Here is a 17771-nt window from a genome sequence, read left to right on the forward strand (position 1 = left end):
TGCTACTATTTTTAAGTCACATGACATAAGTAGGAATTTGGCGTTAACAGTATTGCTAATCTTGAAACCTATTTTTGTTACACTATGCTGGAGTAGAGTTCACAGAATGAATGTTTAACTGACAAACCTACTACATTGGAATCCATCCCATAATAATCTGTGATGCTTTAATTGTTAATCAGGGATCCCCAACAATGCCAAGTAAATGTGGTCTTCAATACTCTGAACTGAATATGAGGCCAAGAGAGGAACATTTACTCAATTACATTCAGGGCTCTGTCCCTGTCACACTGTAACAAAAACTGACAATGCCAATGTATAACTGGCAAGTGTGCCAATATAAGAACACAACTGTTAAATGTAAACTAAAAACAACACTATTTATTAATAATACTCAAGTCTATTCATCGGGCAAACATCAACTAATTACTGTTTCAAATCAATTAATTTAACTCATCAGGTGAAATATTCACTTACTCATCCACAAGGGATTTATGATACTCTACAAAATGACAGCCTTACGTGATAAAGCTCCTCCAGAGCCACACAACACATCATACAACTGTTTTCACAGGTAGTAAATTGATGTATGTGTAAAACTGTAACAAAAAATGCCCGTATCCATTAGTAAGAGCAAAACTAGCGGAGAAAAGGAAAAGGCAAGAGACAACAGCACATACAGTATCACAAGAACATAACATGCACCTTAAATTTTTAAGTCATTGCAAGACATGCTTAATTTTTTTTTTTTTTTTTTTACCTTGCACTCAGTTTTGCAGCGGGAGTAATTGATGAACTTAACATGAACAGAGTGGCTGCTGCCCAGAGAAGTGCTGAAGTGGACTGTTTTCTCTGGTGGTGGGGGCAGAGCTCTGAGAAGCAGATCGTAGTGGAAGTGGCCCAGATCACTACTACACAGAGTCAGCCGCGCTGTAGTCTCACCTGTACGCAGGGGCAGGTACTCAAATCTCAGAGAACCCTAAAGAGAGGACACACACACATATAGAAAAGAAATGTAAAGCTAGTGTGAGTGAGCACACAGCTGTTTTTTTCAGTGCAGGAGTAGATGCACCGAGCACCCACCTTGGACTTTCCTGGCACTGTGTGCTGAGATGGAGCACTGATGTCAGAGCATTTACACTCAGTGCTGAGGCAGGTAGCTGTGGTCAGGGGGTTCTCCACCTCTATGGTGGCCGAGGCCATCTGACGGACAGCTGTCACCAGCTCTATGGTGGACAGGACTCCGGGAGGTGTGGCCTCGAAGTTAACAAGGTAGAACAAGTACTCACCCGACACTTCATTGCGAAATGTCACCTGAAGAGAAGGGTTAAAAGGTGATGTGACGACAAGGCTCAGAAATACATTCAAATATATATATTCGTCTCACAACATATTCAGAATGTGTGTGTGATCAAACCTTGGTGTTGAACTGCCCCTCTCTGTATGTAAAGAAAGACATCTTGTAGTCTCTCTTGGCCAAAGCAGGGACATCAATGTATTCGAGACCCTTGAGGGACACTGTAGCATCTGGCTTGTCAGGCTTCAGGATCTCTATCAGCACACAGAACCTGAGCACACAGAAACACTCATGACTCTACTGTACAACTGTCCTAACAGGGTTTGTGTATTTCTCCTTGTTACATTTCATCTGTTATACACAGCGTTCCCATTTTGCATTTTTGATACAAAGCAAGAGGTTTTGCAAATAACAGGGATAAGATTTCCTCCATTTCACTTTTTACATTGATGATTGAAATTTTAAAAACATATTTTTTAAGGAGCATTGGGTGTGTACATGAAGTGATGCAAAATATTTCACTTTAATCACTTACATGGTGAATACAGGCCTTTAACCTTCATCCTCATTTCATTTCATTTCATTTATTTTATTTAAAGCCTCAGCCAGGAAACACATTGAGGGAGAACCCTCATTTTCAATGTTGCTGAGGTGCACACAACATACACAACTTAAAACAAATAGCAATACAAGAAGAAGGGTTTTTCAATGTAAAGCCAAATAAACAAACAAATACTAAAAATGATGACAGTTACATCATTAAGGTTACCAATTAAACCTTGAAACTCTCTCAGTGGTAATAATGAAATTAGCTTAAGGTTTTTTTGAAGCGTATTCCAAGAACGTGGGGCACAGTAAGAAAAGGCTGATCTTTGTAGCGCTGTATGAATTTTTTGGCACACACAGGGTGAGCCATGTCTGTGAGCAGGTACAATGGCTGCCAATACTCCAAGGAAGAATAGCTGGGAGATGGAGGGAGAGCTTTCATAAAAGAGCTATATAAATTAATAATAATAAATGCTGATCCTTCCTCACTGAAAGAGTAGGCAAGCCAGTTTTTTGGTAAAATAGACAATGGTGTTTCCCGTAACTATCTCCAGTGATGAATCATATGGCTGAGTGATATACTACATCTAAATGTTGGGGAGTAGAACTGGACGCTCACCCATAAATAACATCTCTGCTATCCAATACAGAGAGGAAAACGACTTCTTTTTGTAGTGAATAATGGAAAGCAAGATATATTTTGAAAAAGAGAGGCAAATTTTGCTCTCAACTTTGACTGCAATATGTCAGAACGGACTTTAGTACGTTTTTCATCAACCCAAATGCCAAGATATTTTTAATATTGCACTCTCTCTATTATGGTGTTACTAGCAGAACAAATTTCAAAACTACCATAGTCAATATTTCTTGCATTTGAAAATAAGATTGATCTTGTCTTTAAACAGTTTAGGACCAGTTCCAAATTATATCTGTGTTTTTGAAGGAGGTTAAACGATAGCTGTAGATTAAGGATGGCATCATGAATAGAGTCTACGCAAGAATAAAGGACAGTGTCGTCTGCGTAAAAATGGAAATTATACTTGTACAATGAAGAGGTTATATTGTTGATATAAATAGTGAATAGTAATACCAACATATTTAACACGCAATGGCTACCAACTGGAGTTCCTAGGGGCCCAACAATTAACTACTATAAGAAACAACCATCATAGCAAAGTGCGTTTATTTCTTCTCAAACCATCATTAGTAAAGTAATTAATGTCATCTGACAAAAAAAAGATTATTATTATTTTAATTTGCATACTGTGTAAAACAAAAACATATATTTTTTTTTAATACAAAAAAAAGTATATGTTTTTTTATGTTTTTTTTTAAAAGTTAATTTATCATCCCCTGACTTTGGTATACTTAAGTTTTCAGTGATTTCAAGTAAACATGATTTGTGTTATATATATATCTGTAGTGAACCCAAAAAAACAATAATAACAATCTATTAAATGACAGTGTGAAAGGGAGCTTGAAATGATGAAATTATAGATAATTATCACCTGCAACTCCCGTTGGCTCTACAGAGTTTTATATCAAGTTTCAGATCATTGTTTAGCTGTTTAATATTTACTCTTTTGGTTCCCTCTCACCGCTCTAATAGTGTCATGTTTCAACCATAGCAGAAGCTGTTTTCAGAAAAAAAGCTTTAAAAACTCACTACACTACCTGCCTAGCATAAAATGGCAGAGAGATGTAGTTAGTGATTAGCTGGTGCACATAGATAAGAGTATTTTGCAGCTAAGGAGACAGATATTTCTCTCAGGAGTTGGTAGAGACCAAAAACAGAGTTAAAAGGAAGTGAATATAGGACTTACATTCATCAAGTGGACAGAAAATGAATACTAATGTTGCACTGTAACTGCTGGAAGTGTAAATAAGCAACTATTTGCTAACAGGTGTGCCATACCAACTTAAAGGTAATATGTCAATGTTGTGTTCAACTTGTTCCTGCTGACCCCATGTGGAGAAAAAACAACTTATTGTATTTGGGTGATATGGGTTCAGGTACTGGTGGTTTAAAGGTGTGAGTGTATGTGTATGTTGATATGTGCTTTACCGCTGTTGCTTGGAGAGCCAGTTGTACACAGGGAGCACCTCTGTGTGATGACTCTTGGCAGGCAGTTTGTGCACAATGGTGTCCTCTGCCTTGGGAGGTTCAGCAGTTCCCTGCAGAGAGTACAGCATTCCTGTCCCATCAGGAAAGGAGAAAAAGACTGATCCCTGAGGAAATAAGGAGAGACGTGACAAGTTAATGTCTGAGATTAAGTTAATATCACACTTTATTGCTTACACTGTCTGTTTTGTCATATAAAAAAATACATTGCACTGCACAAAATAATCTACAAATAAATAACAGATTGTGTTAAAACTTTAGTGCTCCTCTACCAGGTGTTTCTTTCCATCAGCAGTCACGGACAGCGGTCGGTAGGTGACCTTATATGTTTTGTTTTGGAGGGGTTCAAGGATCACAGACGGCGCAGCACTCCATTGTTCGCCCTCTATGACAGGTTTGATGCTGCAGTGCTGGTTTGTGGGGTTGGACACGGGCAGGGTCTGGGTGTGAGAGCCACGTACTGGGCAAACAAAATTCACCACCTAGAGACAAGCAGTCAGAAGGAGGTAAGAGTTCTGCAATAGGTAGTACAAAGGCAGTTACAGTAAAGTGATATCTGTCACTGAAAGCATTACCAAAAAGACCTACTGTATTAATAACCTTTAGCTTGTTCTAATTCCAGTAGAAAACATACATACACATTTTCTAAAGCCTTTTGTCAGGCATTAGTAACTCATCAGCTAATTGAAACCGACTGAAAGCTTTTCCATATTTTCATTGCTCTTTAGTCTGTCAGCAATTCTTCCTGTTCCAAAACGGAGCTGAATCAATGACTCACATTATCTGATGCTGGCCTTTAACAGCCCCTACAATGAGAGGCTAAACTGTTGACGAGGCAGCTTTTAGCTTTTATGACCACTGGAGAAGCCTCAAAATCATTATCCTAATACAAATTTACTATTTTTTTAAGTGTAAAACCCTTTTAGTTACATTGTGTTGTAATATAAATCAAATGTGATTATTAATATGGTTGGTCAGTGAAGATTGTTTGTCTGTACATGAGGCAGCATGCCTGATATAGAAACCTTTCTATGAAAACAGGTACTGCAGAGATACAGAACATAAGAATAATGTGATACTACATTGAGTGTCTTATGGAAGACTGTAGATCAAGGTTGGATAAAGTAGAACATCCCTGTTGCTGGTAGTGACTATTTTAGGAAAAAAGTTAGTTAAGATGGAAATTATATTTTTGAAATGTGGTTGTAAGAGGTAGCGAGAGAGAGTTTGAAGAAGCAGACAGGAGTAGCGACTGGCACCCAGTAGCGTAGCATGTAGGGCAGGCGTCCCGTCTACGAAGGTAACGTCCTTACTGCAGTGGCTGCAGGCTCAATTCCAGCCTATGGCCCCACTGATCATGGATAAGAACCTCATGCAACCCCCCTTCACAAGATCCGAACTATCCGTTTATGCCAAGTTAGTTTGAAGAAAATGTTCTTTAACTGCTTTGTCACCCTGTCATGGCAGCTATTGTTTCTTTTGCGCCATCAAAGAAAAGAATATACTCTTAGTTTGTTATATTAACTACATATAATAGATATCACCTACATGTCTTTACATTATAATGGTAATCATACTAAAATACAACCATGGGGAGATATATATAACTCAAGACAAATGTAATGTAAATATGTAAGTTACCTTATTTTGACTTGTAGCTGCAGTGCTGCTAGAACACATACAGATGCATCATTTACCCCACTGTTCATCAGATATAAACCCCCCAATGAGCAAATGTCCCATGATTTAATGTGTATTTTTTTTTTAACTTCACAAGTGAACATTGTATATAAAAGTACATCAATCAAACCTCTTTGCTTGTAGATGCCACGATGCAGGAGCCTGTTACAGTAAGAGTGATGGTTGAGGAGGAGCCCTCCACACAGCAAGACAAGTTCTCATATCTTATGTCAGCAATCAGTTCCACAGGGGCAAAAGTCACTTCAAAAGGAACCTCCATGCCTGGACAGATATAGCCTTTAGCTGGTGTGATGGACAACTCTGAAGGAAAATTCTCTGTTTTCCACTGGAACCTGGTCACGAGTTAGACAGATACATAAAAACAAAAAACAATTGGAAATAAATTCATCCAGAATAAGGCCCGAGTTCCAAAAGCAAACTACTACAAAATCTATGTCCTCATAACATCAAAGTTAATGGAAAATTTAGTATTTTAGCATAGTATAAAGTATTTTTCAACCAGGACCCTATTTTCTTGTGTTTTTATGTTCAGGGGTCCATTTCACAAAGCAGGTTCAACAAACTCTGAGTCTAATCCTGAACTCTGAGTTGATCTACTCTGAGATAGGAAACTCTGAGTTTCCGGTTCCAGAACAGCTGATTTGGATCAGTTTAATCAACTCGGAGTAGTTTCACCTGGAGTTAAGTGTGTGCACCACAACTATAAAAAGCCAGCATCAATGGAGCCCCGATTCGACGAGTCACCATGGCAACGGGGAAGAGGAGGGCTGCGTTTTTCACCCCACTAGAATTAGAAATCTTAATGTGCTCATACGGCGAGTTTGCACACGTTTTCAAAAAGAAGTGCAACACCGCTGCAGCTGCAAAAGAGAGGGAGACGGCGTGGGAGAACATTGCTGCTCGGGTCAATGCGTAAGTTTAGGTAAGTAGTCCTTTGCAAGCACAATAATATTACAGGGGAAAACTGCTTGAATGGTAGCCTATTAATTTATTTCATTTAGGTGCAATCCCGCGGGGGAGAAGCGCACTTGGCAGCAGTTTAGGATGAAATATAAAAACATTGTTCAAACAGGTAAGACCTCGGCATAATCTCATAGGGGTACCTCATTTTGATCATGTTTTACATTGTAAAGTAGCCTAAATATTAAGTGGCTGTTTGACTGTGCAGTTGTTTTATCCCCAACATAATGCTGTTTTCACACACATAAATGTCTTCTCATCTATATCATGTAGGGCTGCACGATTAATCATAATAAAATCGTGATCTCGATTCATATGCATATGCGATCTAATTTTTCAATGACGGCGATTCTGACGGCCCCGCCCATGCCGGGAGTCGGGACATCATCTGCATGAAAACAAGCGCTCCCAACGACGCAGCGTTATACTAAGTGATGCAGAGCGACAGCCGGCCGGCAGTTTGGAAAGCAGCCAGACGGGGGGAAACACACTGCTAACTGTAGCCTCAGTTTGTGCCTCATACAGATCTGCTGGTAAAGTTAACTTAGCGTTAGCAAGCGTGATAAAAGACGGCAGAGAGGTGACTGCTATGCTAAAGCTTTACAAGCTATTCAGGGCTGCTGACGATAACGTTAACATGACAAACAGCAAGGCTACGGCTAACACGTTAATGTACTGACACTCCTCAGACAGACAGACAGACACACACACACACACACACACACACATCCCAGACAGCCTCTCAGTCTTTAGCCGCTAACGTTAGCTCATGTACAACACAGGTACCACACAAAAACTTTTACAAAGGGTCATAATGTGCTTCTAGTGACTGACAAATCGCCAGCGAAAGATGTTTACACTGCGGACAAAGAGAACAGCTGCCTGCTCTCATGGGACAAAGATCCTCTGAGAAGGAAGACGGTTCACTCTGCTCTGCCGCCAGGAACAAAGTGGGAGGCAAAGATCCTCTCTGAGGAAGAGGGCTCACTTTGCTGCAGGGTTCACCAAAACATTTTTTTTTTCTTTTAATAAATTGAACACACATTAAAGAACATACATGCCCTATAGAGAATTAATGCATATAATACAATACAATAAACATTGTCAAATTAAATGAAGGAAGAGGATTTTTTTAAAGGCAAATAAAATATTGGGGATTAATGTAAAAATATACATAGAGACATATAAATAATTATATAATTAAAGATATATAGGCTATGTTTGGTGAATACTCCTGTCAAATGCCTGGTGTTGAAACGTTTAATTTTGACTTAATTCCAGGCCTGGAATACCTACCTCAGAAAAATGTTGTTCAACATTGATATTATTGTTAAAATTGTTCAAAAGCTGTAAGAGAAGACAAGAGACTAAAGTTTATTGTTTTTACGGTCAGTGTCAGGCTGTCAGCTGTTGCATTTAAGCTAAAAACAGGAGTGTTCCCTCTCTGCTGACCAGAGTTTATGTGACTTGTGTCTCTTGTATCAGGCACAATCATAGGTTTTGTTATTTAATGATATTTTTTTATTATTTATAATTTTTGTTACTTTTCCTTTTGTATCAGGAAATAAGCACAATATATCTTTATGTTGAAAAAAATCGTGAGAGAATCATGATCTCAATTATAAGCCAAAAAATCGTGATTCTCATTTTTTCCAGAATCGTGCAGCCCTAATATCATGTTCTGTTAAATAATTAAGCCTATTTAAACTAACACAGACTTCTACTCAGCCAACAGAAAGAAGGCAGATGCCCGTAAAACGAGCACACTTTTCTGACCGCCCTGCATACAGTTGCCTCACTCAAGTGTTCAGCGTCTCCGACATTGTACAAAAAACTTCCATTTGCAAAGAAACGCAGCGCATTTTTATACAGTCTATGAGCGCAACACATAATATCTGCTGGGATGTGAGAGCATGACTACGATTGGTAATGTTGCAAATGTAAGGACGAATTAGGTTGTGTATGTAGATGATGGACTGTGACGTGAAACGGTACAGCTCAAAAAGATAATTGTGTGGAAATGCTAGAACATCTATGCGCGGTCTGATAACCATCTCCCGACGAATATTTAATTCTCTGCGCAGTAATGCTGCACCTTCATCCACAGCATCGTTATCAAAAGGACATGCCATGTTAGTGAAAAAAGTCGCCACCTACTGTGCCTAATGGACTTCTAATATACTGACTCTGATTTCTTTAATGATTTTTTAAATGACAGACGGCAGAACTAGGCTACGCCAAAACTCGCCTGCTGACTGAATGAATGAGGAAATCAAATGGAGTGTGTGGCTCTGAAAGAGGGCAGAGACAGAGACACTCGAGGTTCATTGAGAAAAACCTGGTCCCGACCAGGTTAGGTTCATAGAGTCTGTTACCACGGTAACTGACTGAGAGCTTAAGTTACCTCTCTCTCTGAAACAGGCTAGAGTTACTCCTCTTTCTCTGGTTTGAGTTACCTCCCTTTTTGAAACGGAAAACTCAGAGTTTCCCTCATTTCAGGGTTAACAGACTCTGAGTTTTCACTAAATCTGCTTTGTGAAACGGACCCCAGGTGACTAATGGAGACAACAATTTTTGAGACCAGTATTGAGCAAGAGCACTGCAGCCAGCAGCCACAAAACTGCCCTCTCAGGGCAGTAGTGCACAGTCAATGTACGTCCACTTTAAGTTTTTTTTGTTTGTTTTTTTGGCCACTGACAGGCTCAGATTGTTATTACAAACATCTGACAAAAAATGAAACGTTTTTCTTTAACATTCACTTGATGCCGTCAGTTTGTTACTGTCTTCCTGCAACAACTCAACTTGTGAGACTTAAGAACGAGACTTCTTGAACAAGACTTGGTTACACACAAAAATAAACGGAACAGATAAAGCAAGAAATAAAGAAAAACATTTTATTGTTTTTTTATTGTAATAACAATCTCAGTCTGTGAGTGGCAAAACAAGCACTTTTATTGGACCTAAATTGACAGTGAACTATTGTCTTGAGTGGTTATATTGCAGCCTGTTTAATAGCTGCTGTCAGCAGCAGCGCTCTCGCTCTATACTGCACTGGTTAAAAAAGTTTTTGTCCACATTAGTCACAAAGACACAAAACTCTGGATTAAGTAGAGTGTAGGCTGAAAAATACCAAAGTTTCCCTTTAAAAAGAGCTGATAAAGCCAGTCTTCTTAATCTTTGTTGAATTACACAATAATCTGTACACTCCAATAAAAAGTACTAACTCTATAAAGTCTGTCTTAATAAGTGTGCACACACATGTGTGTATGAGTGTATATGGATGTGTATGTTTGTCTGTTTCTATTGCAGTTTGTCTTTATGAGGTTTTTATATTATTAAATGTTGTGGCCTCTAGTTTCCCGGCACGGCGTAGGGTGGCGCAGGGTGGCGCAGGGAGGCGAACCCCACGCAGAGCTAGTTTTGAGCAGCGCAACCTGAGGCGCGCTCAGTTTGGTAGTTTGGCAGACCGAGGTACGCTGAGATGGGTGTGGCTGCGCCGGTGTAAGTGGAAGTCTGGCTGACCGGCGGACAGTGTGCACACGTCACCAAAACCTCACAGGCAGGTTTCCAGAATGTCAGGCACATTAACAATGCAATAAATACCCACAAAAACCACTATTCAATGCAACTATCTGCAATCAGCACATATAGACCAGTGAAAGCACATGAACACACATGAAGGCGGTGCCGATGTCTCACAGTCTCGCGCAAGCGTGTACACGTGAGCGCAGTGTACACAGAAGCAGTTAGAGCAGGCTACAATGAGGCAGAGTTCAAATGAAGTTTTTCCAAACAACTTTTTATGTCGGGGCCTCATGACACTTGTATCACTACAGATGAGCGGTATGGAGATATTCTGTTCTGATATTCATTAGGTGGAGTTTTGTTGCTAGCCCCATCTCTGCAAGGGATGTGAGGACTCTAAAACTTCACCTGAGCCTCCCTCGGCATATGGGGGAGCAGATAATGGCTGAATTTTCATTTTTGGGTGCACTATCCCTTTAAATATGTAAATGACTTAAAATGACCATCCCTAATATCTAACCTTACCTGGCACCAATGTCCCCAGTGTTCACCATGACAATTCTCTTGCTAGCTTGGCAGCGCTGGACAACAGCTCCAAAGGCAAGGTGATCCTGGTTAAGCTGGATCTCCACACCCTGAAAGTTAAAATCACAACTAGTGGTTAACATGACTTTATCCAAAGTACAGAACAGACAAACTTTGTGTCATTCATCACACACAGAGTACATCAGCAAACTTACTTCGGAATAGACGGATAGGATAGTTTAACGCTTGTCACAGCAAGCAAATACATCAAGAAAGGTCATCATTATCACCAGCCTTGTAAAATGAAAGCCTACCTGGCAGCAGCCTTGGATGGTCAGCAAGGGGTGTAACAGGCCTAGTAACTCCGCCTGCAGCTCAGCTGAGAAGGGAGGCATGTGCTGACGAGGTGAGAACTGGATCTCAATAACACATGAGCCACCACTGGCTTTCAGGTTCAGCTCACCTGCTGGACTGAATGACAGATCCTGGAGGAGGAGGTGGGGGAAGACAAGAATATTCAGTGTTGCTTGTGTAGACCAATCTTTATCTATGTGTGTGTGTTTGTGTGTGCATGTGTGTTCCCTACCCTTGGGTCCAGTTGTGTGTTTGTGTTAAGCAGCAGAGTAAAGGAAAGGTCAAGAGGGCTGCGGTTGACCAGAACCACTTGTTTTTTCACCTTCTGACCCAACATCAGAGATCCCAGTTTCAACTTCCTCTGCCTGGAGTCCTCCACCTCCAGCTGGGACACAATCATACATATACAGATTAAATACTTAAGATTTTGTTAAATAAATAGTCAAATGGATAAGAGTAGTGGAGCCTATTTATTGCTGGGGAAACTCAGTCTCAGGGAATGTTCTTGAAGAGGGAGTTTTTTTTTAAATCTGCTATCACTAAAGTGATTATTTGGTTTGATTTTTTTTAACATTATATATATTCAGGGATGTTTAGATAGAAGCAAACAAGCCATAGCAGTTGCTTTCTAATCCAGGTGGGAATCTCTTACTAGGAGATAGGTATTCCACTCACAACAGCAAGAAGGAGCATTCCTAAGATGCATTTTAAAGGCCCCGTGAGTAGGATTTAGGGAAAAAAAAGACGCAGAAATGGAATAAAATATTCATAAATAGTTGTCATTGGTTTTATAACAGCAGAAACTAGGAATCGCGTTTCTGTCACCTTAGAATGAGCAGTTTATATCTAAATACAGCGAGAGTCCGCCATGTAGTTTCTACAGCAACACACTGGCTCTAGATAGAGCCATTTCACATTAGCCACCATAGTTCTCTTACTCACTTGGCAGACAGGAGAGGTCTGCACATGTCTACAACATCACCACCACCACTTTAAACTAGACATTTAACAAGGTGTTGAATCCGAAATCTGTGAACTTTTCTTAAGAAATGCATAGTCTGTAGAATGTCATAAAACTATGAAACGTGAAATGTACAAATACATACATTCTTTCTTTTTCATAAAAAGAACAGAATTTAGAAATCCAAGTAATAAAATGAACGTGTTAATGCTAACTGCAAGCAACTGCATTCTAGTGCACAGCTTCTGTGGGTTCAGTGTTTTCAGTCACAGTAATCTAAGCAGTGATTTGGGTTAGTCAAAGGATATCACCATGAAAACTTCAGTCTATACTCATCACATGTTTAATCTCTGTCCCAGTCTTGTGTTGAAGTCTATTCACTTTTAAAGAGTGTCTAGATTCACACTCTCTTCTTTCTCACCTTTATCTTGACGCCTTGCCCTAATATGTCCACATGTTTTGTGACACAGCCGTTTAAGATGAAGGTGAGTTTTTCATGGTAACGGCATGCCTCGCGAGGACAGAACTTGACTGGTGCCTCCATCACAGCACCAGGGGACAAAATACCTGGATGGAAGTCCATCTCTAGGTAAGAGGTGTTTGTGAACTGGCAGTGGACACTGAGGAGAGAGTAGGAGAGCACAAGAGTTGTTTTTTTTAATTGGATTGATAATAACACAACAGTTAAGTCAATTAAAAGCAAGTCTAAAATATAGAGGTTTTTTTAAGGTAACTTTTAAAGAAGACAATGTGTTAGCTTTCCTGATCTCCAGCGGCAGGTCATTCAACAACTGAGGGGCCCAAAGAGAGAAGGCCCAGTCATCTTTAGTTTTAAGGCCTGACCTTGGAATGGCCAGGAGTGACCTACATGTACCAGAGAATCGCCAGTTGTATTCAGGCTCGTAGGAGGTCAGGAGGTCAGCTATATATTCTAAAGCGACCCATCTAGGAGCCTTAAAAGTGGTCATTTAATTTTTAAAATCCATTCTTAGATGGACTGGAAGCCAATGAAGTGATTTTAAAACTGGTGTGATGTCTTCTCTCCTGTTGGACATGGTTATGCATCTGACTGCCGCATTTTGAATCACCTCAAGTTTATTGAAGTTTTGTTTTGTCAGACACGAGAAGAGTGCATTGCAGTCATCTAAATGGGATGAAATGAATGCATGCATTACTGTTTCTAAATCTTTGACAGATAAAAACGACCTGATTTGAAAAAAAAAATTCTCAACAGGAAAAACATGATTGGACAACAGAATAAATATGCTGGTCAAAGTTGAGGCTTGAGTCAAAGATAATACCAAAGTTTCTGCAAGAGTTAGTACTGTTAGACGAAAGCGGAACAAGATGGGAAAAATGAGTGGAGGTACGATAACGATCTTGGGTTTGTCTGAGTTGAATTGTGGAAAGTTAACTCCATCCCGTGGTTGATATCGGCAATGCACATGTGGAGTTTTTTTAATTGACTGGTATTAATGGTGTCAAATGAAAGATATAATTGTGTATCATTGGCATAGAAATGATAACTGCTATTAAGTGGAAGCATGTAAATGGAAAATAGCAAGGGCCAAAGAATGGATTCCTGTGGAACTCCATATTGTGGTGGTACTGAAGCTGATTGTTAATTTCCAATGTTCACACAAAATGACCTTCCTGAACGATAAGAATAGAACTAATCTAAAACCAAACCTGGGATTCCAACACAATTTTGAAGACGTTCAATTAAAAAACCACGATTTACAGAGTCAAAAGCCACAGACAGATCCAACGGGAGTAAAACAGTGTGTTGATCAAAGTTAGCTGCTAAAAGAAGATCATTAAAAACCCTGAGAAGAGACGTTTCTGTGTTATGACCTGCTCTTAAACCTGACTGAAATTTCTCAAAAAGATCATTACCATTCATAAAAGAATAAAAACATTTCTTTATGCAGTAAACACCTTTACCTGATACATGGAGAAAAACAGACTGACACACTCAATTACCTGATGTCTCTTTCGCCTTTGTTTCTGATCACTAGAGTCTGGGAAGCCGGCACCATGCCAGGAGTGTACAGGAAGCACTTGCCAAAGTTGTACTTGGTGAAGGAGAATTGAAGGCCAGGTGCTACAGCCCTGCCTTCAACGGCAAATGTAAATGTTGGCCCATGCTTTACCTGACAAGTTGAAACAAGAGAGAGAAGGACAGGAGAGAGGATGGAGAACACCAAGAAAGAATGAATGAAGAAAGTTTATACAACAGTTTTAACACAAAATCCACCAAATTAAATAACTTTATGGTGTGACATGAAAAAAATAACAATTTTTTTGTATCCTTTTTTATACATTCTTTTCAATAAATGTTGTAGATGTTGACTCCCTTTTAGAGTTTACCAACAATATAATGGAAATCTAGTCAAATACATTACTGAATAATATACTTTGGCAGTAGTCTCAGTATTTGTCTCTAAAAATGAGGAGAAAGTACAAGTAGATTTAGTTTTTATGCTTCAGTAGACTATTACTTTTACAGCATCACTTCTTAGTCAACTCATTAAGGTGTTTTCACCACTCTTAACAGAACATGGAAACAACAGCATGGATTAAGTCTTTATTAATGTTTATAGATTATTTATGACTATCCAACTTTGTTTTCTTGTCAGTGCAGAATGAGGGGAACTAGCTTGCTGATCTTTCAAAGCACTGCTACTTCTGCAAAAACCCTCACGCATCTTCCTGACGTGGAGCAAGCAAGCAAATTCTAGAAGATGGAGTGCGAAAAAGTATACAAATATACTAGGAGTGGCAATTACATTCAGAGAGCCTATCAAGCCTCGAGCGAGCCTGAGCAACAGCTTGCTGTTTTTTAAACAAGCACACGTCGTTTAGCCTGTTTGCTGACACACAGAGCAAGTTAGAACTTATTCTTTGGGAAACACCGAAGCAATCTGATGTCTACTCACTCACACTTCACGTTGCATCCACGAAAGGGTGACACGTAGGAAATAAGAGAGTTCAGCATCTCACCTTGATACTCAGTCTGACATCCTGGAGATTACAAATGTTCCGTGGACCAAAGAAGAGTGAAGACTGCAGCTGCTCTCCAACCTCAATAGCAGCATTTTGTGGTTGTACTTCCAAGTGTTGCAGCAGCTCATTGGGACCTGTTAAGTCCGAGTTCACTTCCAGGCTGAATCTTGCCAGATTGGACACCAGGAAATTAAAGGTGGATCGCTCCGAAATCCCCACCTGTAAACAGTGTAAACACAGACAGACGCAGGAAGATGACTGTCATGTTTAAACCTCACACATAAAGGCATGTGATCATTCATCTAAATATTTGTGACTGCAATGCCGACCTTTCCAAAGTCCAGAGTGTCTTGTTGGTTAGGCTTGATCTCTCTGAGGCCTCTGTCTGGGTTCTCAACTTGAACAGAAGCCCTCAAGCAGAAACAATCAGCCTTAACTGTGAGTGTGAGTGACTTCCTCTTCACCCTCAGGACCAATCTGAAGCTCACATAGCCGTCCCGGCAAGGCATGAGGGACACTGACAGTGGCAACCTGCACCAAGAGTTCACAACAATTGACAGATATATTGCTGGCTATGAGTTTCTACAGTATGTGCTGTAATACAACATAAAACTTCCTCACAAAGCTTTAATATCTGCCATTTTAATGACTTCATGCCAGATAAACAGTGCACCATGCACAAAGCAGAGATTTTTTTCTTTCAAAATAACTGACACTTAAACATTATTACACTTCAAAATAGCATATTGCATTTTTGGATTGAAGTCTTTACATGTAGCTAGTGAATGTTATAGTGTCACTAACCTGTCTTTGGGTGCCACTGTGCCAGTCATGGGCTGCACAATGAGGCTGGACTGCTGGTCATCACCAAGAAGAGATGACTGTACAACAGCGAAACTGAAAGTCTCCTGCTCTCCATTCACCAGATCAACAGTCTGTTCCACTTTGCGACCTGACACACACACACACACACACACACACACACACACACACACATTTACACTTTGTTTAGAACAAGAATCTTTGTTACAGTTGACCACAGCATCCCCTATCCTTAATCCCAACCTCAACCAATGTAGCTACAATGTAGCTGCCCTCATTTAAACCCCCATCAACACAGATCTTGACCAGAAAACCATGTCTAAGTGCCTTGAAAAACTGAGGGTCACCTCAAAGATTCAGAAAGAGGTGTCAGTTGTTTAAACTCCTCACATTTTTCCCCCGTTAAAGGGGTTTTTTTGGGGAGTTTTTCCTTATCCGCTGTGAGGGTCCAAAGGACAGAGGGATGTTGTATGCTGTAAAGCCCTGTGAGGCAAACTGTGATTTGTGATATTGGGCTTTATAAATAAAATTGATTGACATTAGCAGTTTTACAGGTTTATACAATATAATATTACTAAAGCAGAGACCAGTAATTAGATTCAACCAATGACCTAGGCAGTGTTTTACAGATGTAGTGGAAACACAGGCCAATATGTCTTCAATAGGATGTATTTGTACATGTAATTATATTCATCAATGTCTAAAAATGACTAATAAAAGTGAACATGGTCACTATGACCCTAGAGATTTAAAGGGATAGTTCAGATCTTATGATGTGGGGTTATTTGAGGTACTTCTCCATAGTCAGTGCATTACATGCAGTAGATGTTGCAAGCTAAGCAATGTATGCTGTTGGGGGTTCAACAACAAAACCTACTTTAGCCACCTAAAATAAGTCCCACCTAAAAAGTTTTATATCAGTTTAAGTGTAGGCTATATTTTGAATATTTTCACTACTTTATCTTGCTGTCAGACAATGATTTCCAACACCGAACTGAGGCCGTCAAAATGCTCACTTCAAAGCCAGAGTCCATTACAAAAACCAGTCATTTAACATTGCCGTACTCAGGAGTTGCCAGTGTACCACCACTTCGATGAGTTAGTTTGTGTTATCGTGTGACTTTGGCATTTAAAATAATTGGTTTGGATTCACCAAAGTCACATAACACAAACAAACTGATTGAGGCAGTGGTAAAAACCAGCAGCTGCCATTTTCAATCAGCCAAAATTACTGTTTCTATCAGTGGATGGATTTTTTTTTAACAAGAGCATCGATGGGGGAGCTGAGGTGACCTTTGATGAGTTCCTGGTGGAACTTAAGGCATCATCATCTGAACAAGCAGTATATGTCAAGGTAAAGCAGAGAAAACACTCGAATGATGTACGCTTAAACTGGTATAGACTTTTTTAGGGGGCCAAAATACATTTTGTTGCTGCCCCCCTGTCCACAGCAGTCAATTGCTTAGCTTTCGTGTTGATACTCCTGCCTACAACCCCATTTAAAAAGATCTGAACTATCCCTTTAATAGGTTATCCACCCATGATAAGCAGTGACCTGCTTCATCTATGGTTGAAATTTGTTATGGTCACATAGACTTAAGCCTTGGATCTGCAAATTAAAACTCCCATGTTAGTGAGAGAAACCATTGCTTTGTGTTGTATATGTGGTATGACTTAAAAGAGATGTGTGACGTCACTGTGTAAATGCACGTACGAGTGTGTGTATATGTTACGTACCAACAAGCAGTTCTCCAAAGTCAAGGTGAGGTCTGTCAAGATAGACAAGTGGTTCTTTAGTGGTGCCCACACACAGGAAGGGGACAGTCAGTGAAAGAGTCTCGATCACAAAGCTCCAGAATGACTCCACGGGATCCAGCTGTTCAGCTACATATTCAAAACGCACCTACACACACACACACACACACACACGCACGCACACAGACCAGAGGACT

At 39.9% G+C, this 17771-nt stretch overlaps 1 protein-coding gene across 1 annotated transcript in view; it reads right to left on the reverse strand.

Annotated features, from left to right (window-relative positions):
* The window catches only part of hydin (HYDIN axonemal central pair apparatus protein), a 122018-nt gene that overhangs the window by 1869 nt on the left and 102378 nt on the right, over positions 1–17771 (reverse strand). The window contains exons 79-93 of the mRNA XM_078168198.1: positions 17557–17722; positions 15802–15949; positions 15327–15528; positions 14995–15216; positions 13975–14144; positions 12413–12611; positions 11263–11415; positions 10991–11161; positions 10677–10786; positions 5776–5998; positions 4238–4447; positions 3909–4072; positions 1418–1568; positions 1084–1314; positions 761–979 (exon numbers count right to left, since the gene is read on the reverse strand). Coding sequence (XP_078024324.1) covers positions 761–979; positions 1084–1314; positions 1418–1568; positions 3909–4072; positions 4238–4447; positions 5776–5998; positions 10677–10786; positions 10991–11161; positions 11263–11415; positions 12413–12611; positions 13975–14144; positions 14995–15216; positions 15327–15528; positions 15802–15949; positions 17557–17722 — 2739 coding nt within the window. The remainder of the gene's footprint in view (positions 1–760; positions 980–1083; positions 1315–1417; positions 1569–3908; positions 4073–4237; positions 4448–5775; positions 5999–10676; positions 10787–10990; positions 11162–11262; positions 11416–12412; positions 12612–13974; positions 14145–14994; positions 15217–15326; positions 15529–15801; positions 15950–17556; positions 17723–17771) is intronic.

Source organism: Epinephelus lanceolatus, chromosome 5 (assembly GCF_041903045.1).
Source record: "Epinephelus lanceolatus isolate andai-2023 chromosome 5, ASM4190304v1, whole genome shotgun sequence".
Taxonomy (NCBI): domain Eukaryota; kingdom Metazoa; phylum Chordata; class Actinopteri; order Perciformes; family Serranidae; genus Epinephelus; species Epinephelus lanceolatus.